The sequence below is a fragment of the Lineus longissimus genome, chromosome 11 (genome assembly GCF_910592395.1).
Source record: "Lineus longissimus chromosome 11, tnLinLong1.2, whole genome shotgun sequence".
Taxonomy (NCBI): Eukaryota; Metazoa; Nemertea; class Pilidiophora; order Heteronemertea; family Lineidae; genus Lineus; species Lineus longissimus.
The window spans coordinates 7,668,199-7,691,186 of record NC_088318.1 but is presented as its reverse complement, the minus strand read 5'-3'; the positions used below and the strand labels follow the sequence as shown (position 1 = coordinate 7,691,186).

General features: G+C 41.5%; 1 protein-coding gene across 2 annotated transcripts in view; it reads right to left on the bottom strand.

Annotated features, from left to right (window-relative positions):
• Nucleotides 1–22,988, bottom strand: part of LOC135495769 (mitochondrial inner membrane protein OXA1L-like) — an 83,029-nt gene that overhangs the window by 44,537 nt on the left and 15,504 nt on the right. For both annotated transcript variants that reach the window (XM_064784680.1, XM_064784681.1), the window contains exons 3-4: nt 14,587–14,803; nt 3,642–3,785 (exon numbers count right to left, since the gene is read on the bottom strand). In XM_064784680.1, coding sequence (XP_064640750.1) covers nt 3,642–3,785; nt 14,587–14,803 — 361 coding nt within the window. The remainder of the gene's footprint in view (nt 1–3,641; nt 3,786–14,586; nt 14,804–22,988) is intronic.

Below are 22,988 nucleotides of genomic sequence, written 5' to 3'. Positions count from 1 at the left end.
CATCGGTTTCATCGCATGTTATCGCGTGTTTACTTCATATTCCCTTCTTGAAGCGCTTCTGATAGAGTCTTGTTGACATGGCACGGCAAGTCAGCCATTATCATGTGATCGTGTTGTGTCCCATTTACGCGGTTGCTAAGAATATCCATCCGCGTTGACTGAGATCGTCAATTTATAATAATTCTGTTAATAACCCTAGTTGTGCGTTTAACCGCGATTCCAGTCACTTTTATTTATTCTATGTGACTGATATTTAATCTGGTTTCCATGCAATAAGTTGTCCTTATTAGTTTTTGGGACCTCGTAAGCCTGTCCGTCTGCAACCGTAGTTGCTAGGGGGCATTTCTTCTTTGTTGAGCACATGGATTTTGTGGGCTCGACAAATTGCGACCCTGGATTGGGTTTGGCATAGCGATATCTTGTGTGGTGCGAAATATAAAACCTGAAACACACAATGCTTCGGGGCGACTCTCAAGAATAATCCGAAGCAAGAAAATCTACTGAATTCTATTTCTTTCATTTATCTTCGCCATTTTAATCCGAAAACGCAAGTAAACGTATCTCCATCGAGCGGCAAGGTAAGCCGGAATTGTAGGATATAAGAAATTACCAGTTTTACCTTTAATGCATGTTTTAATCGTATTTTGTAAATATATTACCCGGATCCAATGCACCGGTCCCAGACCATAGCTGGGAGTCAACGCTTGGATTCCGACGCTGTATTGCATGTAAATATTTAACATAGACGGCTAGTATATATAAACTGATATCAGAACAATATGCGTTATTTCTCTCTTGTTTCTCTGAAGTCGGCCGCATCGCAACGGTAATAGCGTAACAAGTTAATAACATCGTTATCATGATGATCATCATTTTAGGCTTCATGGTTCATTTATGGACCTTTGTCGATACGAATCAGTCTACATCAGGTTATACATTAACCACCTGTGTGGGATCTTTGCCTGCCCTGGCATAGGCACTCAGGTTCAGAGAATGTCAGTGTTAAGTCTCATCTAAAGGATTCTGAAGACCCAGGAATTTTAGTTCCTTGAAAGCGGCATCAGTTCATCCAGAACTACAATCCCAGGTTCAACCCCATCCTGACATAATCAGTGATTTTCAATATACTCAACCTCACGATATTTCAAACTCCAGATGAAATCCATTCCCTCACAAAAAAAGCGCCTAATGAGAGCGTCGCTCTGTATTAAAAGGCGACTTGGCACGAGCAACATGCACAATGCTCTTCCCGCGCCAAAATCAATATCAATTTCTCGGAGTACAAGTCAGCCAAATGTTGGGCAACTTCATCATTTGTCTTCAAATTCAACTCCTTCCGTATTACTTTCCATATCGCGAGCGTCTCACGCGAAATCCATAGCCGCTGATTGGCTTTTGAGACCTTTTTTGGTCGCCCCATTACGCAAACTTTCGACATGATTCTCAATAATAACAAATTGAACTGCGCATGCTCGTCACTGGGGGGGGGGGGGGAGCTACAAATCTGAACTCGAATAGGAAGTTGGAAGTTTGACTTTCTCGGGCGGCGAAAGTCGAAAAGTTGGCTAAACCGCTGGGCGGTGTCAGTTCCCTTTAAGTACAATGTAGGTACATTTTTACCGACAGTAGGCTGTTCCACTAGCCAAGCGAACTCCGCTTTTAAGTTCGACTAATCGAAGGCTCTTTGTTGAATTGCACGTCCCCCGCTGCAAGTTTGTTTCATTTCAAATAGATACACAAAAACACTTCAACAGCATAAAATCAATGTAGGCTGAAGAATCAAAACGTTAGGAACGTGTTTATTGTATCATACCGCAAAGCGGAAAATAAAGTATTCAAGGTGTGTAAGGTAATCGGAACAGCCACCCTTCCCAGCGGATTGTACTGGTTTTTCTCAGGGTTTTGTATAAGAGGTATGAGAATCGAAAAAACTTGTATCTCAGGATGTTTCTCCCCGGGATTCAACCTGGGCCCTATTGCATGTTAACCACTAGGCTATGGAGCTCTTACATGTCATGATCATGCCAAACTATACATATGAAACCTACAACAGGTTCGACTGCTGGATCACAATTGCTATTTACAAGAGATCACAGCCCATGGTATCAGTATTATGGCGTGATAAGCCTATAGGATTTTTGCTGGAGGTATGGCGTCCAGTATAGAAAACAGTGCACCAATATGGGATCTTTCACTTGCCCAGGCATACACTCTGGTACAAGGCACCACAGCTTTTTGTCTCATCTGACAGTCCTCATTTATCTATGTCATATTGGCAATAAAAATTGTGCGACTTATATAGCCCTAAATCAAACTGTTTTCTGTAGTTCAAAGCCCCTCAAATTATTACCCGTAGTGATTCGCCAGTATATTCATGATCCAAGCTCTTCTTTTGGTGCACAATTTATTCCACAAAAAATAATAAATAAATATTGTAACTTGGCTATGTATCACTTACCCACATGTTGATGTTTATCAACAACCCAAAATATGGCAAAAGTCTGTGCTGTCACACCGATCTGAGCCATTCAGAAAGCGCGAACCTACATGACCTGAACACAAATCATCGACCAATGCATGTAGTGGCATGTGTATTTGTAATCTTTTCATCAGGATATAAATGCAAAAAATATGCCAGCCTGTGACTACAATGGGTCATAAAGGTCTTAGAATGAATCAGTCAGGGATGATTACAGCCCATATGAAGAATGAAACATGGAATCGGGCGGTTATATGTCAAAAGACAACAAAACACCAATCTATTTTGGTGGGTTTATTTTGGCTTTGCTCTCCGCAATTGTACTCGAGTAGTCACGTGACAAAAGTTGGACGCGAGAGAAATTTTAAATAGTTTTTTTGCAAGGTGCAAGTGTTATTGCGCGCCTTCTTGTCATTTTAGGTGTGTGATGGCGCATGCGTGCCTTATATTATAAAGGGCAAGCCCTGTAACAGCGCTGAAGACTAATATTCATAGTTCGCCATATCCGTTTGCCAGTTAAGTACCCATTTACTGCTGGGTGTTGAGAAGCAAGTAGGGTAAAGTGCCTTGCTCAAGAGCAAAAAGACAAAACAGCGATGATAATTCAGAGAATAATCCTGCGACCTCCTGATTATGAGTCCGGCACTCTAACCACTATGCCACTGATCTCCTCTCTTGAGCCTCAAACAAACTTGCTAGATAGAAAGCCATGGATTTTAGCTGTCATGGAACCAACGCCGGTTCAGGCAGATATACTACAATCCAGGATCTCCCAGTCCCAGGCCTTATAGTCTGGAAGCTAGTAGTTTAACCACTAGGCTGTAAGGCTCCTATGAGGCTCCACATTTTTCTACTTTTTATAGTGGCCTCAAGAGGATTGCAGTTTTCTTATCAGCAACCATTAAGTGATATCATCACTGAAATAGACTGAAACTAAATTCAAGATGGCTGCTGTGATGACAATACTCAATATCATATCGTGCTGGTTTTCAAAAGGAACTATCTCCATGTCATCCCCAACCCTCCCCCAAAAATGGAACTGGCTAACTAAGATGTTTGTCTGATAAGTAACAGACGCACAGGCTATGTCAGAGTGTGCCTAATTTTTGTCAGGGGCATAAAAACCATACTTCACAGTTATCTCACTGTCCTTTATACGCACCTTCCATCGGATTTCCTGACTGTCTAGCCTCTGTGAAGCGCTCTTGAAGTCGTGTCATTGTCGGCATGTTGTTGTTTAATTTAGCGGCATTTTTCTGAGATTTTACAACAAGAGGGAACATACACATTCTCACTATCACAGTACCTGAAACAAAAGAAAATATATGATACCAAACACCTGTTAGTGTTTGAGGGGATCCACAATGCTTACCAATTGCAGAAAACATAATATTCTACTCAGACACACAGCAAATTTTGACTTGGCCTTTTAAATACACATATTGTAGTCCTTTAGTAACATATCACAAAGATAATATTTAATCAAATACAATCATATGCCTCATCCCTTTCTCCATATACGATCGGTTAGTGGTCAAGGCGTCCACCATGTGAGGTCGAAGGTTTGAGGTGTACTGGTAACCTCTTTCTGATATGGTCAGTTGGTTAGCCGCCAGCTACTTAAATATAGGGTACAAACTACCTTCTAGCCAGGCGCCGAGCATTAGAGATAGGTGTTCCGAAGTAAAGAGTGTCTCCAGCAAAAGCTTGCTGACCCTTTCATTTGAGGTGACATTAGGACTGTTTACACGACATAAAAAAAGCTAAATGCGATCCAATTGAATCTGATACATGTGGTTTAAATTTTTCTCGTCTAAATGCAATATGATCAATGAGGTCCCATCCAGATTAAAAATGAAACGGCCAATGGCCATTGTGCTCACCGCATAGATATTTGTTGGTTAGGAATTCATCCTGGTTAAGAAACATGCTACATGTATAGTATATAGGTCAAACCAAAGTCGGTATGACATGTGATGTATCGTTGCTTGGAGTACCTACCAAAAAAATATCATCGAAAACAAGTCACGAAAGTGAGATATTGCACTTTTTACCTTTTTTAGTTTTGGCCTCCTGATGGCAAGGCGAGAATCAGATCAAATCAAAATTCGGTGTCCGAGGTAACATGATGTAGGGAGTCATGTGTACTAAATTTCAAGTTCATAGTTTTATCGGTTAACACTTTGAGCGCCATCCGACGTAATTTTACGTCTTGCAAGTTCACATGGTTGAGCCATCCGACGTATTACGTCGCGTTTTTAAATTTCCCGCTTTGTCTTCGAGGCGACTAGCAGCGCAGTATAGGGGAAAACAATTTAACTATACAGCGCTTGAGGTGATAATATGATGTTCAGCCAATGTGCTATTTATAGCCAAGATCGTCTGTATTCGAATAGGCGCAATGGCGGGTCGAAGATTGATGACGGGGGCAGATGTAGCCGAGTTATTGGCTGATTCAGACTCTGATTTAGACATAAATGGACAATCTGATGATGAATCAAACGTTGAAGAGGACTCAGATGATGATTCTATTGTGAGTGGGGGTGCAGACAGCCAAGATGATCGTGCTGACGGGACAGATCTTGATGATTCTGATAGTGGTGATAGTGCTGCAGGGCGCCAACCACCTGCTCCCCAGGTTGCTGCACGTGGTCGTGTCGCTGCGCGGCGTGCTAGGGGAGTAGCTAGAGGCAGAGGCAGAGGAAGGGGCAGGGCGCCTGCTAGGCCTAATCTTGCTGCCCAGAGAGCCAATTATGTTTGGAGTCCAGCTGATACGAAGCCCCAACTCCAGGCATTTACAAAACGAATAGGCCCTACCGCTGCAGTTGATGTTGAGGACGCCTGGGATGTCTTTCGTCTGTTTCTACCCAATGACATTATTGAAATGATAGTAGCAGAGACAAACCGTTATGCTGATCAGTATTTCGCACAGACAGTCCTTTCTCCACATGCAAGGGCTAAGAGATGGAGGGGAGTCACAGTTGAGGAAATGGAAAAGTTTCTGGGGCTTGTTATCCTAACTGGTATTATTAGCAAGCCGTTGCTTAGATATTACTGGTCAACTAACAAGATATTGGCCACTCCATTCTTCAGTGAGGCCATGCCTAGGAACAGATTTGAACTTATTCTGAAGTTTCTGCATTTCAATGATAACTAGTATTGGGCAATTCGCCTAACAGCAAATTGCAGACCATATCCCTGGTGAAAGTATTTTGTCATGTTGAGAAATTAGGTTTGCACCAGGATATAACCAGATAAATCAGAGGCAAATAACCCTGAATAACCAGCTGAATTAGGTTGTGACAGTAGGTGCATCATAAATACTAGAATTAGCGATGGTTCTGGGACTGCAACAACTCAGCATATGGATGGTCAGAATCCAGCAGACAACAAGCAAATGTAATCTGAATCTCAACATCTTTCGTATCTTTTGATGAGTTTTCTGGTCGAGTGAGGGAAACCAGTTGGCCATCTGATATGGCTGGTGGGGATGAAAGCTCCCAATGTTGGGACGACCAATAATACATTGCGTCTCCACAGTATTTATATTATAATACCTCCCTCCATGCACACATGGTTCTGCTGCCAATTTTTTCTTCAAATGATCTAGGTGTCAATCATGCACTTGTGGGTACTGGCACCACGTAGGTAACTTCTGATCTGATCTTAAGTGGCAGGTTTTTGGTGCTTTGTATGGGCGGTTATTACCGCAAATAAAGACAAACCAAAGCAAAGACACTTGTGTAGCATATCAAGGACACGTAGATTGATACTCCTATGTGTGCCACATCAAAGACACCTGGACCATACACCACATCAAAGATAACGATGCGAAGTCAACAGGCGGCGCCACCGTCTTGGGAAAAGTAAAAACGATTTCGACAACTATAGGTTTTTGTTGATATAAGCGACTATTTTTATTTTTATAATCATTTTTTTCTCGCAGTGAAATTTTTATTAATTGATTCAACTTCAATAAGTTAAATGAGAAGAAAAATAAATATCTCGACTTGAAAAAGAAATTTAATTTCAAATTTTTTTTCTTGACTTGAAAAAAAATATCTTGACAAGAAAAAAATCATTTCGACTAGAAAAAAATCATTTCGACTTTTTGAAGCAAACGGCTTGCCATAGGAGAGAGGTGGCAAATAACAACAAAGTCAACAGGCAGCGTACGGCCGCCAGCAATCTACAGTGGCGCCACCTGTTGACTTCGCATCGTTATCTTTGACGTGGTGTATGGTCCAGATGTCTTTTATGTGGCACACATAGGAGTATCAATTTACGTGTCCTTGATATGCTACACAAGTGTCTTTGCTTTGGTTTGTCTTTATTTGCAGTAATAACCGCCCAGGAGTATCAATCTACATGTCCTTGATATGCTACACAAGTGTCTTTGCTTTGGTTTGTCTTTATTTGCGGTAATAACCGCCCATAGCTTTGTCCTGGTGCTCATTTTTAAGATGACAAAACACTATCACCAGGGATATGGTCTGCAATTGCTGTTAGGAAAGTCACAACCTGGGGACAAAAAATAAATGTGATTTAGACTTCGCATTCCTTTGAAGTGTAGGTTGCAACATCCCAGGCCATTGATGCATGCATGGTCACAACATAGGGGCAACCGGGAATCATGGCAAGGATTTTTACAACCATTCTTTTGAGGTGTAGATTGTGATGTAAGGGAAGTGTCTTCATCTCTACATAAAATTCCTTCGACATGGTGCAACAAACCAGTCCAGTAGATATATACATGGTCATAGCATACGGCATAGAGACAACCAGTATGCAAGGTTACGGCCAGGCCCAAGGGGTATGACCGATCAGCACTAAGAGTAAAAACGTAAAATGCAATAATATCTTTTTAAACTAACTGCCACAGTAGGTTTATTTATTCAGTCTTTTTGAAGTAAAAGTATTACAGTGAAAAGAACGAAATACGGCTGGAATATTATACTGGTTTGTCTTCGGACGGCAAATTCAGCACTGCACCGATGTCAAGGTTAAGACGGTTATACGACTTTGCCTCATCAGCTCCTCGTGGTCAAGGCTCCTATATCCGTGACTGATGCGGTCGCAGAACAGAACAGATGCTGATCATCCCCGTCACTGCGTCGCCGTCAGGCTGTAAACAGAGCGAGGAAATATTTTAACTTCACCAGAAATTTTATCATTCATTATTCAGACCAACAGACACTGACTACCTGCTAATAGTCTATGAATTTCATTGTCATAATTCAGAACAAACACTTATCACCTTTGCTGACAATATTTTCAGAAGGTGTGTACATTCGTGTGTCCATTTACACTGCACGTGTATACGTGCTTTACTCTACATTTCTACAGGAGTGAGCAGGATGTACAGAAAAATGATCTCCAAAACTGTTGCTTTCAGCACTCGCGACACGTTAAGCGAGGTTTTAGCAATTATTTTCAGTGAAGGTATATCTCATGTGTAGAGTCTGGGTGATTTTGAGACATTCTTAGGTGTTTAAGGCGCACAGTTTGATGAAACTTGCCCGAATTCATAATTTTTCTGATGAATGTATATCCGCCATTGCGGGGATCTGGAAACTTTCGGATGACAAGTTTGCCTCAAAAGATGGACGTGCTCCCTATAATCACCCAAACTAACAGCGAATATATATTCTTAAGATCCTTTTCTTGACCTCTGATGAGTTAATTTTGTCTGATGCAGTGTTTCAACACAAATTTGAGGGCGATTACAATCATGAAAAAATCACACTCACCCAGTCTAGAATGTGTAGACGAAATGTCTGTTGGCTCTTCCATGTAGCGGGTATCCTCCCACCTGTTCAGGTTGGGACAGATCAACGTTGAGCAACTTGCCTAATCGGTAAAAACGCGAGAGGCAGTGCTATTACCGGAACGGTTCAGAACCGGCGATTTTCATCAAAAATCACCCGAAAACTAAAAAAGTAAGCAACGGCTGCAAAAATAAAGTACACGTTGTTCGTTAGCAGGTTATGAAACGTAACCTAACCAAATTTCAGGTCGTTCCGTGCGGCAGTTTCGGAGATACCTGTCGAAAACCACATCCCTCGGGTCCTGGCGATCGGCTCAGTAAAAACAATAGACCATATCCACGGAGTTGTGGATATGGTCTAACAATGCCAAAGCTCCAGACAATACTGACAAGTCAAGTACAAAATAAGACCAGTCTACGATCTCATGGTTGCGAAATGGCGTGATCTGTATGATCCAGGCGAGTTCATCTCAATTGATGAGGGTACCCTCAAGTGGAGGGGAAGATTATCATTCCGTGTGTACAACAAGGACAAACCAACGAAGTATGGGATAAAAGGATACATTCTATGTGATTCTGACACTACATACTGCTGGAACCAGGACTTGTATCACGGCCAGGGAAACACACTTCGTGAAACTGTTATTGGTCTCATGGACAGACTGCTGAATAATCCTTACTCCCTGTACATGGACAATCTGTACAACTCTGTGGAGCTTAGTGGGGAGTTGTTGAATACCTACCTACTTGTGGCACACTGAGAAAGAACAGAGGGGAGCCTGTAGAGATTCGTCAAGTCGGTGACAGGGGTCACATCATCCCAAGATTTGATACTGTGTCAAGGAGCAATGGAACTGTCATGGTATTGGCTTGGCAGGACAAAAGGACTGTGATAATGGTCAGTACTAAGCATGATAAGAGTACTGTGGAGGTTGAGAGATTCAAGAAGGGGGATCATGGTGAAAAGGAAAAGATCCAGAAGCCTGTTTGCATCACTGAGTATAACGCGCACATGTCCGGTGTTGACAACCTTGACCAAATGCTCAGCTATTACCCCTTCACAAGGAAGACTGTCAAGTGGCATAAGAAGGTAGTGTTTTACCTTATAGAAATAGCACTGCACAATGCTTTCATTGTCCATAAGCTCAGGCATGATCAACCAGAAACTAGAACTATGAATTTGCTTGGCAGCAAATTGAATGGTCCCCACTAATTAGGGTTGAGGGAGGTGTGAAGATGTACAATGGAAGTTGTGAAGTAGGGAGGCACCTGGGTAGAAGAGCAAAGAAGGTAGTTGCTTTGTGGGATTAAATCAAGTACTTCTGTATTTTGGAGTTGTCCATAGGACTAACATAGTAGCAGCATCTGGTTTTCCTCCGAATTGGCTAGTGGTGGTGGTTTTCATGGCAGGCACAGCTGCTTCGGTCCATTTAGGAATAATTGAGTTGTCATTTGAAAAGGTATGCCGTGTCATGAAAATTGAAGATACAGTCAACCTTGCCAAAGTTGAACTTGCATATGCCGAGATCTGATTAAGTTGAAGCAAATTTCATGCTTTTCTTTTGAATAATCATCACCTAAGTAGACTTTGTGTAAGTCGAAGAAAAATCTATGGTCCCAATAGGTTCGACTAAGGTGAGGTCTACTGTACTACGTTTTGTTTTGAGATGACATTTCAATTAAATCCTTTTTTATACTTTTGATAGAATATGAATAACTAAGATACAAGAGATTACTAGAAATTTGAAATTTGCTTGTCAGCAAATTTGATAGCCCCCACGGGCCCACACAGTACACGTATGGAAGATTGAAGTCTATTCCGTTTCGCGGATGATCTATTTCCAGACAAACACGCTCGCGCTTTCTCAAAATCACACGCTCAATAACATTTAAACAACACCCTAACCTTTTCAGATGGGCAGGATGGATCATCGATAAGCATTTAAGGCTATTCCTTTATTTTATTCCTACATTCAACCGTCGTTCTTTGCTCAAAATACTCGACAGCTCGCCACTTCGGGGGATCCCCCACTTCGGCAAAGAGATACCGCCGCCATGATGCATGAGGATATGACGTCACCATTACGGGGCGGAGCTTATGCTAATGTACGTGTGATTGACAGAATCGTGCCGGAGATTTGAAAGCAAATCAGAAAATCGGCGCATAAAAATGCTTCAAAAGCATCAAAATGAACCCAAATTTCGAAAAGTCTTTGGTGACGTTGAATGGTTGGGGTTATGTTTGGTGGTATACAGAAGAAAGATTTTTGGTTTATTTAGGTGTTTTAGAGAACACTCACAATAATGTTTGTGGGTGAACAGATAGAAGAATGTAGAACTTCCAGCAATATCAATATGGTCCCCAGACTGTGGGTGTGGGGCCCATAAAAACTCTTCTGGACTTTCACTTGGCGATTGTCAAGAAATTGTGTAAGGTTGTTGATAAAAATGATGATTCTGATGATGATTCTGGGGATGAGGACCCTGTGGCAGTTGCTGCTGTTTCATTGAGTGAAAGTAATAAAGTCGTAATGTGTCGTTTAAATCTTTGTTGGTAATCTCTTAAAAATTCCACAGATCGTGTAAAAACTGAAAAGACAGAAAGGACCAACACTGAATACACAGTTGGAATGCAGTGGTTACCAGAGACAGATTGTGACCTTGTCTCTCATCAATGACAGGTTGTGACATTGTCTCTTGCCGAGGATAGATGACATACATTTTACTATTAGCAGAAGTACTAAGCTGCTATCATTTTATAACATCAGTAAAGACATAGAAGGGCTTTGAAACTTTATTAACTTGGACAATAGTTTCATCAGCTAAAATTACCCTTTACTAACACAGTGGCGCCATCTATTGATAAACTCTCACTTTACACACCTGTACGCCACTCGCACTGAAACCCTGTCAACTAAAACACTCTTGTAGGGCCAACCAAAAAAGGCCCAGAACTGTAACAGTGCAACCTAATAAGTCTATACTATACATTTGTTATATCTTAATTACCTCTATCCCGGCCTTATCTTTCCATCATTGTTGTACTAAGGCATGTTATAATTCAAAATTGTCAGAACAAGTATAAAAATCGTGTCTACTGCGGTGGGCGGAAATGGCAAATGCGCATGCTCCTGGAGAATAGGGTGCGAAAACAACAAGACGCGCCAAACTTAAAATGCGCTACGCCACACATAAACCTCTGACCGTCACACACCCCACCTAAATTGTCACAAATTTAAAATAAACAATTTACCATCTTCTCTAACATCAAATTCGCTAACATACTTCAGAAAATTTCTGACACAAAGAAAGGTGCGGTTCAGCTTTAAGGCGCTGTTAACATACACCACTACTACATAGAAATCATAGTGGCAACACTATCAAGAACTAGTATTGGGCAATTCGCCTAACAGCAAATTGCAGACCATATCCCTGGTGAAAGTATTTTGTCATGTTGAGAAATTAGGTTTGCACCAGGATATAACCAGATAAATCAGAGGCAAATAACCCTGAATAACCAGCTGAATTAGGTTGTGACAGTAGGTGCATCATAAATACTAGAATTAGCGATGGTTCTGGGACTGCAACAACTCAGCATATGGATGGTCAGAATACAGCAGACAACAAGCAAATGTAATCTGAATCTCAACATCTTTCGTATCTTTTGATGAGTTTTCTGGTCGAGTGAGGGAAACCAGTTGGTCATCTGATATGGCTGGTGGGGATGAAAGCTCCCAATGTTGGGATGACCAATAATACATTGCGTCTCCACAGTATTTATATTATAATACCTCCCTCCATGCACACATGGTTCTGCTGCCATTTTTTTCTTCAAATGATCTAGGTGTCAATCATGCACTTGTGGGTACTGGCACGACGTAGGTAACTTCTGATCTGATCTTAAGTGGCAGGTTTTTGGTGCTTTGTCCTGGTGCTCATTTTTAAGATGACAAAACACTATCACCAGGGATATGGTCTGCAATTGCTGTTAGGAAAGTCACAACCTGGGGACAAAAAATAAATGTGATTTAGACTTCGCATTCCTTTGAAGTGTAGGTTGCAACATCCCAGGCCATTGATGCATGCATGGTCACAACATAGGGGCAACCGGGAATCATGGCAAGGATTTTTACAACCATTCTTTTGAGGTGTAGATTGTGATGTGAGGGAAGTGTCCCGATCTATACATCAAATTCCTTCGACATGGTGCAACAAACCAGTCCAGTAGATATATACATGGTCATAGCATACGGCATCGAGACAACCAGTATGCATTGCAAGGTTAGGGCCAGGCCCAAGGGGTATGACCGATCAGCACTAAGAGTAAAAACGTAAAATGCAATAATATCTTTTAAACTAACTGCCACAGTAGGTTTATTTATTCAGTCTTTTTGAAGTAAAAGTATTACAGTGAAAAGAACGAAATACGGCTGGAATATTATACTGGTTTGTCTTCGGACGGCAAATTCAGCACTGCACCGATGTCAAGGTTAAGACGGTTATACGCCTTTGCCTCATCAGCTCCTCGTGGTCAAGGTTCCTATATCCGTGACTGATGCAGTCGCAGAACAGAACAGATGCTGATCATCCCCGTCACTGCATCAGGCTGTAAAACAGAGCGAGGAAATATTTTAACTTCACCAGAAGTTTTATCATTCATTATTCAGACCAACAGACACTGACTACCTGCTGATAGTCTATGAATTTCTTGTCATAATTCAGAACAAACACTTATCACCTTTGCTGAGAATATTTTCAGAAGGTGTGTACATTCGTGTGTCCATTTACACTGCACGTGTATACGTGCTTTACTGTACATTTCTACAGGAGTGAGCAGGATGTACAGAAAAATGATCTCCAAAACTGTTGCTTTCAGCACTCGCGACACGTTAAGCGAGGTTTTAGCAATTATTTTCAGTGAAGGTATATCTCATGTGTAGAGTCTGGGTGATTTTGAGACATTCTTAGGTGTTTAAGGCGCACAGTTTGATGAAACTTGCCCGAATTCGTAATTTTTCTGATGAATGTATATCCGCCATTGCGGGGATCTGGAAACTTTCGGATGACAAGTTTGCCTCAAAAGATGGACGTGCTCCCTATAATCACCCAAACTAACAGCGAATATATATTCTTATGATCCTTTTCTTGACCTCTGATGAGTTAATTTTGTCTGATGCAGTGTTTCAACACAAATTTGAGGGCGATTACAATCACGAAAAAATCACACTCACCCAGTCTAGAATGTGTAGACGAAATGTCTGTTGGCTCTTCCATGTAGCGGGTATCCTCCCACCTGTTCAGGTCGGGACAGATCAACGTTGAGCAACTTGCCTAATCGGTAAAAACGCGAGAGGCAGTGCTATTACCGGAACGGTTCAGAACCGGCGTTTTTCATCAAAAATCACCCGAAAACTAAAAAAGTAAGCAACGGCTGCAAAAATAAAGTACACGTTGTTCGTTAGCAGGTTATGAAACGTAACCTAACCAAATTTCAGGTCGTTCCGTGCGGCAGTTTCGGAGATACGTGTCGAAAACCACATCCCTCGGGTCCAGGCGATCGGCTCAGTAAAAACAATAGACCATATCCACGGAGTTGTGGATATGGTCTAAAATAGTGCCATATCTCGCTTATTACTGATTAGTTTTGGTAAAAATTTTATGGTAGATACTCTTAGCAAGGATACATCACGTATGATACGGGTTTTTGATTTGATATAATTGACAAGGTCACAGAGGTCAAATGGCGTAAATTGGCCATTTGAGCGTAACTGTGGCACGTTTCTTAACCCCTAAGGCTATGAACTTGAGACTTTATACAAAGGAGCCCCTAGGTCAGGTGACCTCTGACCCTGAATTCAGTCTGGTCTTATTCTCGACTTGGCCACCAGGGGGCCAAAAGTGAAAACCTAGAAAGTGTGATATCTCGCTTATTAGTGATTCATTTTCAAAAACATTTTTATGGTACGTTCTCCTAGCAAGGATACAACACATTTCATATGAGTTTTTGATTTGACCTGCTTTTCAAGGTCACAGAGGTCAAATGGCGTAAATTGGTCGTTTGAGTGTAACTATGGCACGTTTCTTAACCACTTAAGCTATGAACTTGAAATTTGGTACACATGACTCCCTACGTCATGTAACCTCGGACACAGAATTTCGATCTGATCTGGTACTCAACTTGGAGGACCAAACCAGGAGGCCAAAATTAACGACTTTAGTTTGACCTATATACTATACATGTACAATGTTTCTTAACCAGGATGAATTCCAAAGCACCAAATATCAATACGGTGAGCACACTGGTCCCTGGCCGTTTCATTTAACAAACAAAATTACATACCTACTACAATTGCACTCCACCATGGTAAATCGCATGACACATGAAGTAATTCAAGTGCTGACTGTACCAATCCAGGTGGCCACCAACTACCAAGACCAAGACTTGCGAATGTAGGCTCTCCAAGAGCATTCAGGGCAACTTCACCAATGTCTGCCAGAGGGTCGACTGTGGGAACTGTTGGAGGTGGAGGAATATATTCTCCGCCAGCTGTGAAGGCCTAAAAATAGTAAAGCAAGTAGTGGTAGGGTGTGAACTGAAGTTGTGGCCTAACGAAGATTCAGAAGCAATCACTAACATTTTTTTTCAAGCTTTCAATGATAATCATCCAAACGAACAAAATAGCAATTCAGTTGAAACTTCTTTCACCTTTCTACACAACTCACTATCGGTGTAAACAAGCTATGACAAGAGTTTTTTCTGTCACACTGAAATGATAATCCCTCAATGCCAATTTAATTGGGAGATATTACAACGAGTATCAGTCACTGTCCAAAGGGCTTTGTAAGTTACCAATCGCACTGTCTTTGGCGGTCTAGATTTGAAGAGTGAAGACACTACACAGGGGTCATCGTGTCACTAATCAAAGTTAACTCTAAACTATCAGAGGTAAAAAACCCAAACTTGTCATATATAACAGACCAACAAAACAATTTGCACTTGACTGGTTTGATGTGCATGTATAAACAAAAGCTCAAACACTGATTTAGTAATTTTACGACCAACATTGGTCGGGTGTAACACATTTAGACAGACTTAGTGTACTGCAAAGCATTGTGGCACTACAGTCTGCTCCAAGATGTTGACAAGTGTTGCATATCGCTCTCATTTCAAAATTTTTCCCTATAGGGCAGAAAAATCACTCAAACTAACTAGAATTGACCTACCCGTCAATTTGAAAACTACCGACAAGCACGTAATGGGATACCGGTAGAAATACCATGACTAGAAAGTGACTGGCCAGTCAATTTGAATACTGCACTCTGGCACCAAGATAGTGGAAAGTAAGATGAAGAGATTTAGCAGCAAGAGGTACATTTTTTCATTTGTTGCATGACCCCCCTGGTTGCCAAATGAGTAATGATATCTGGCGGCAATTTGGTCTCTGAGTAACAGCCACCCAAGGGTCCATGTGTACCGAATTTGACTACAGTATAGACACCATGCATACACAAACTCCTACCGGGACTTGGTGTCAGCAGACAGACCGCAAAATAGCATACGTTATATAGGCTGTAAGCATGTGTAACTGCTTTCAGGCACTGTGGTTAAGCTTGAGATAGTGGTTTGTTCTATGTATTGCCTCCATGGGCTTGTGGTATTCGACTCGATGACTCGACGACGCGATGGCTCGATGACGCGATCGTTGCTATGGATTTTGCTAAAATACGGAATCCCATGATCCTGGTCTCCGGGCTACCGCTGCAACAGCAGAGGTTTTAGCTCGGCCTTCACATACCCAGCTACGGTATGTGGAAGGATGTGCCCCCCCCCCCCCCCAGCCATGGCCACTGAAGATTGGTCCCCGCGATTGATTTTGATATTTAAAGGACTCGTGGAAGTTTCATAGCATGCAAAATGACCGGAGATTTAATTGACAAACAAGCTTCTAGTGGCCAATGTCAGATGTCATGTGGTAGTCTGTCAAGAATCGGAATTTCGCATATGTACAGTTTTTTAGACTCAGTCACTCAGTCCCTCTTCTGTCCCTTGACATCTGCCCCCCCCCCCCCAATACATCAGCCCCTATACATGCTTTCCGAAATTGGTGGCTTGCATTGGAACTAACTTTTTCCCCCTTGTCCGTCATTAAAGGCATTCAAGTGTGTTGGTCAACCATGACTATCTCCTTTGTCCCTCCACCACAGGCCTAGTTTCCCCTTATGACATCACTATTTCGGACACTCAGCGCCCCATTTCTGGAAAGGTGTATAGGACATTTAATATTGCCGTGCTGAACGGATATCCAGAGCCAACCTTGTCTCCAGGAAATCGCGTGTCATTTTAACATTGGAATTTCTGCTCGTAAAGAACCTGGGTAGGAGGTTGATCTGAACCAGCTATATTTAGGTGTATTAGCTGTATTGACGGTAAGATACCAGTGGCTTGTATAGCAACATGGCGCATGGTTTTATCAAAAATGCGAACTTGTAGGAAACGAAAAATGGTCGGATTAGATACGGTGAAAACAGCTGGAAAGGGGTTGGTAATGATCGGTTCTTTTTTATTTTCCTCCACTTATGATTCTATGTATAAATTACAGTCCAAGCAGTGATATTCTTTAAAAAGATTCCAACCGGATCGCGTCATCGAGTCATCGCGTCGTCGAGTCATCGAGTCGAATACCACAAGCCGCCTCCATGTACTCCTCTGGGTATTGCCATAACACTTTCGCACTGGAGTCCAGAATGGCTTCATAAAATGACAACCCTGTATCATCAACGTTTTGCAATGCATTGCTCTCTTCACATACACACGCAACTTCGACCTATGAGAGTTTGGTGGAATAAATTTCCACAGGGACAGTGCTGATGGATCTTCCCGTCTACGGGAGCACGCCCTCTACTGAGTAGTGGGCTCATCCAAGGTTAACACCAGTTACTTGATCGGACTATACAGGGGAGGTAGGGCAATAGGTGGCACTTGGCAGGGAATTCCGACTCTGGGGCTATTTTCATTGATTGGGAATACGTTTTGAAACGAGCAACAAACTAGTCCAAACGACAATTTCTAAGAATTGATGAAGCCAGAAAACAATAGGGTTCTTGCTGAGGTACTATTCTGCCAATCCTGATATTTTGAAATCTATAGCCATTGTCTTTCGTGAGTTATATTTTATGGTGCACTTTTCATCAAAAGTATAAATTTACAAGGTATCATTTCTCATAATGTTTAAGGTGAATATTTGACATATCGAACATGTCAAAACACAAAACTAGTTAGCTAATTCTGAAAACAATGGTTACTGAGGGTTTAACTCTTTTACTATAAGGTCATTGTTTTATTAATCAAGTATGTTCAAACAAGTTGGAGACGCTTGATTGGCAAGTGTAATTAGTATAAGTCTTTCAATCAGAAACATGTTTGATTTGTCAAAGTTTGTATTATGTCTCCTTGGTGATTTTGTGTTGTTATAGTTTTCATGGTAAATCAAAGATTGTATATGGTCATTCAGGTCTTGGACTCCAGCCTGGGAACACACATATTTGGACTTCCAATCTGTATTTGTAATTGTAACTATCAATGTATTAGCTTTCATGAAAGTTTATTGAATTAGAAGAAGTGAACAGAACCTACAGGACTCCAATTTATTTCTACCGCTAGTCTCCTTCCTTTTTTCCCCCATAATATTTGGTGGAGAACCCAAAGGATCCCAGAGAAAGAAGAGGAAGACGCCAAGCGAGTGACTCAGCTCATCATGACGATATCGACGCTACCTCAGAGTATCACATCGGTGATAGCCACTCTTGGATTGACCAGTATGCCAAACGAATGGGATACCTCAGCAACTGCAGAAGGAACGTCGCTAACTCTCTTCTGGAACGCTGATGGAGCTTTAAAACGAACTGCTGCACCTCTAAGGATCAAAGGTTTGAAATCACCTTCAACACTTCGTCGTGATAAAAACCGTATGGAACTGTATTTACAGAAAATCAAAGGACGAAACGTGAGTGACAATCCAATTAGCATGCCTTCACGGAAGATGGTTTCATCAATAGCCAAGCCAACTTTTGCAGAGACACATGTCGACAATCCAGAGGACTTCTCCCATCAAGAAGATTTTACATCAATTCAAATTAGGACTAGGAGTGTGTCATCACAAACTGATGCAGACTCCGTGCCTACGAGAGTGTCGGTTGGTGTTCAGTGCAAACCAGAAACAAACACCTATGCGAGTCAGTTTGCTCCAGAGACTCACACCGTGACAGTACAATGCAGCCAAGAAAAGGTCTCAAAGTCAGTACAGTATGTGTGCAGCAGCACGTCTGTTTCTGTACAAGTTGCCTCTGAGCGCAACTCAGCATCCGTCCAGTGTGATATGGCTAGTCAGTCCGACAAAGACAAGGGGAGGGCGGACAGAAAACCCTCACCAGTTTTCGACTCGGGACACGAGCATGTGATGCCAATCCAGATTGTGCACGGTGATGAATTACAGAAAGATTCAATGAACAGTTTGGCCAAGAAATTTAATTCATGTGGAAATGAAATTGGTAATAATGATGTGATAAGTGTCTTGAGTATCTACCAAGGACAACATCCGATGAATATGTTTCCACAATATCCCATTTATAGGATACCGAACAGGGATTTACTTGGTTGCACACAGTACATCGCTATCCCTACCCAGTCACTAAATGGATGTGAGAGTAAAACTATTTTCTTGCCAAATCGATGCACAATAGCGGACTGCATCAGAGAGTATTCAGAGTTTGATACGTCTCTAAATGAACAGGATGTTTTTGTATATTTTGATCACCCAAGACTAAAGCGAACATTCACATTAGGAAGCAACGCCCCACTCCGTCGATTGCCAAGCACAGGAACACAAATGATTGGACCTAAAGGTGGCCTTTGTAATCAAGTTAGCATCACCATGGACTTCAGTAAGGCAAATGCAATGTTAAATTTAAGATACTGAACAAAAACAAAAAGAGTAGGGTTTCAGATGTGTGGACAACTGGAATTTGCAGGAGCAAATCTCTTAAAACAACAGGAGTATTTTATGGGGTAAATTTTGTTATCACATGACACTGAATATAAACTGAATTTTAGAACAATGAAATGATTTGATCTGCGTTTGACATTTATACTGGACTTCTGGCCACATTCTGAAGACGCAACTATTTTCATCTGCCTCGAAAAAGATGTTATGAATTATAAAATTGACTTTCATTTTGATGAGTTTATGTGCACAATATAGCTATTTTGACTATGGAATAGTGTGAAGAATTATGTTCACTTATTGAATTTCATGTTACTTCATTTTGCAATTTCATGTATACTTTTATATGGTTTCGTCTTTAGTGACTTCATTTTGTAATTTCATCTATACTGCTATTAAATCTTGTCTTTTGTAGACAGCATATAATTCGCAGGAGCGAATTTGATTTTTAAAACAACAGGAGTCTTTTATGGTGCACTTTTCATCAAAAGTATAAATTAACAAGGTATCATTTCTCATAATGTTTAAGGTGAATATTTGACATATCGAACATGTCAAAACACAAAACTAGTTAGCTAATTCTGAAAACAATGGTTACTGAGGGTTTAACTCTTTTACTATAAGGTCATTGTTTTATTAATCAAGTATGTTCAAACAAGTTGGAGACGCTTGATTGGCAAGTGTAATTAGTATAAGTCTTTCAATCAGAAACATGTTTGATTTGTCAAAGTTTGTATTATGTCTCCTTGGTGATTTTGTGTTGTTATAGTTTTCATGGTAAATCAAAGATTGTATATGGTCATTCAGGTCTTGGACTCCAGCCTGGGAACACACATATTTGGACTTCCAATCTGTATTTGTAATTGTAACTATCAATGTATTAGCTTTCACGAAAGTTTATTGAATTAGAAGAAGTGAACAGAACCTACAGGACTCCAATTTATTTCTACCGCTAGTCTCCTTCCTTTTTCCCCCATAATATTTATCTTAAAGTTGGGTATCGGTAGTCAGTAGTCAGAGAAAGAAAGAGAAAATTCAGTAAAACCAATACACTACCAACTGAGTAGTCGCCAGTTTAAAAGTTCAGGTGATATATGATGTTACACTACTAGCTTAACCTGCCATAAAATTTAACAAGAGGCCCAAGGGCCTGGCGCTTAGCTGGATGACCGAATAACACAGGACTGAGGGTGTAAAGTAGTAAATATCGGCTTTATACTACTGTTTGAAGGTCAAAAGAACACGTTATACCACTAAAATTTCCAATGCAGAGCTGCCAGCTGGATGAAATATGATTGAACTAATCATCCATGGTATGTAAATATTACAGGAGGCAACGGAAGATATCCCTAGTTCAGTATGTTGTATCGGTAGCTGTCGGCGCTCCCGTCTTCAATTTATATTTGCCGCCAGTCGGTCTTACTTCCTACGCCACTTTCTGAGTTCAAGGCTCCTGGCCTTTGTCATTATCCGCCATCTTATGTCAACTTGTTTTTCTGTCCCTCTGCCAAAACGCCCCTTTACACTATATACTACCGTAAACTTTACTATGTGCCGCCTTTTCTTATTTGTAAATGTCCCGGTTACCCGGCACGATGTTATGTGAGTATTATAGCTCAATGGTTTTTACTACATTTCGCCTTGGTTCAACTCGGCTCCGCTTGTTCCCATCTTGCCGGCAGCCATGTTTGTTTTGTGGACCTTGGGTCCCCTCTTCCCGGGTTTGGTGCCTTGATCTGAGAAGTTGACGTGCTCTTTACTCGCTTACACTCTACCATTATGTTGGTCGATGTGTTTGCCCCAATAAATAACTTTCAATCCTGTCTAGACCGCACTGTTATAATTTGCTAGAGTGTCCGACTACGGATCAGTATTTCTTACTTTGTGATCTTTTCCCGACCGACAATTGGACACACCTTTTTGCTCTACAATAGAGTTGTACCGGTCTGTGGATAGATGGCGTCACATGAGAACGCCTATTTTTCTTAACTCATTCGTGTGTATAAACATGCTTGGGCCTTTCAGTGATAGTTTTAATCTTTCTACCTCTACTTCTCATCATTATCATATATTTCTTGGGAATGCTCTAGCTCCCCTGATTTCCTTAACTGAAAGTTCCATGTATTTTATAATAAAATATTAATTTATATCAGTTATACTACTTTATACTTAGTCCCGGTGCAACTTGTATCTTTTCAGTTAAACCAAAAACCAAGACCTACAGCCCAGGAAGCAGATAGGAGTACAACATCTACCCGAACTACGAACCTTCTTCTTCAAACATCATATTTATTCACGCCACACTCTAGTGAATCTGTTTTCTTTAGACATTGGACTTCTTATCCCTAAATAAACATTAAAAATTCCAAACTTGTGTTTTTGAAGTAAAAATCATCGTCGTAACGCCAAGAAATTCGGCACAAAGTTTAAATAACATCTTCTTCACATCAGAACTTTCTTCAATGGTTTCACCATGGATTCAGACACTGCTCAACTCAAACGCATGAGGTCTAATCATGCAGGAGTCCTGACTCGCTACCAAAACAAGGCCTTGAAAGGCATTCAGAATGATCGATCGAAGCGTCTTCTCAGGGAATGCTTCACGCAAAGAAATTGCCTTGACCGTACTTGATGCCCTTAGGTCTCGCATTAATAGTAAAACTTTGGCTTCATTTGCTGAAAATTCAAGTGAATACACAGACTGTTCTAGTTCTACTGAGGCTATTGCTGAGGAGTTACCTAACCCCCTTGAACCACCCAATGTTCAGTAACGTACAGTCCAAGGTGTCTAGACTACAAGATTGGTTGATGAAAGTCAAGGAGGAACCAACTGCTGTGATACCCCCGGCGCCGCCTCAGACGGACGTTCCTGATCAAGCCACAGGTGGGAGGCTACAACTACTCCATGACAAGACTGCTGAGATTTGTATCGGTGATAAACCAGGTGAGGTTAACTCGCCGCCAGCTGATGTCAACACCAAGATTCCACGAAAGATCGCTCCGCCAGAGAAAGCAACCCGAGAAAAACCAAATGCAACTGCCCCTTGCCAGCCTTAACCTCGAGAAGAGCCACAGGCATACACCCTTCGTGAGCCTACACGATCAAGACATCATGAGCCCCGAGTCAGCCATCCACCCCAACCAGCTATGGGTCCACAGGATCAAGCATGTTATGGAGGACTGAATCCCTTGGCTTGGGAATGGGAACCCCCAAGAACTCAGGCCCCAGCTTGGTCACCAGATGGATGGATTGATTACTTGATCCCTGGAATCGAGACGAGTCTTCGCCGAAAAGACCCGGGCTACATGTTCAAGAACAATAACGATAGATTCACTGAGTATTTGACAGACGTTGAGAGTGAGAGAGGTCTACTACCGATGGAGTTGCCCTCGTTTAATGGATCTCCCAAGGACTGGCCAAGGTTTATAGAGAGATTCTATGAACAGGTACACAGTAGGCCAGGCATTTCGGACACTAGAAGAATCAATATACTACAATCATGCCTGACCGGAGATGCTAAGAATTTTTTCCAAGGGATAGGATTTAGTGGAAGATGCTATGCTAAGATGTTACAGGAGCTCAAATGGATGTATGGACACAGAAACAAGGTTGCTCGTTCTTTCATAGACCAAGTGACTTTAGGACCGGTGATAACATCTCACAGTGTCTCATCTCTCAGATCCTTCTTCGTTCATGTCAGAGACTGCATAGTTACGCTAAATCGCCTCAGTTACACTGCAG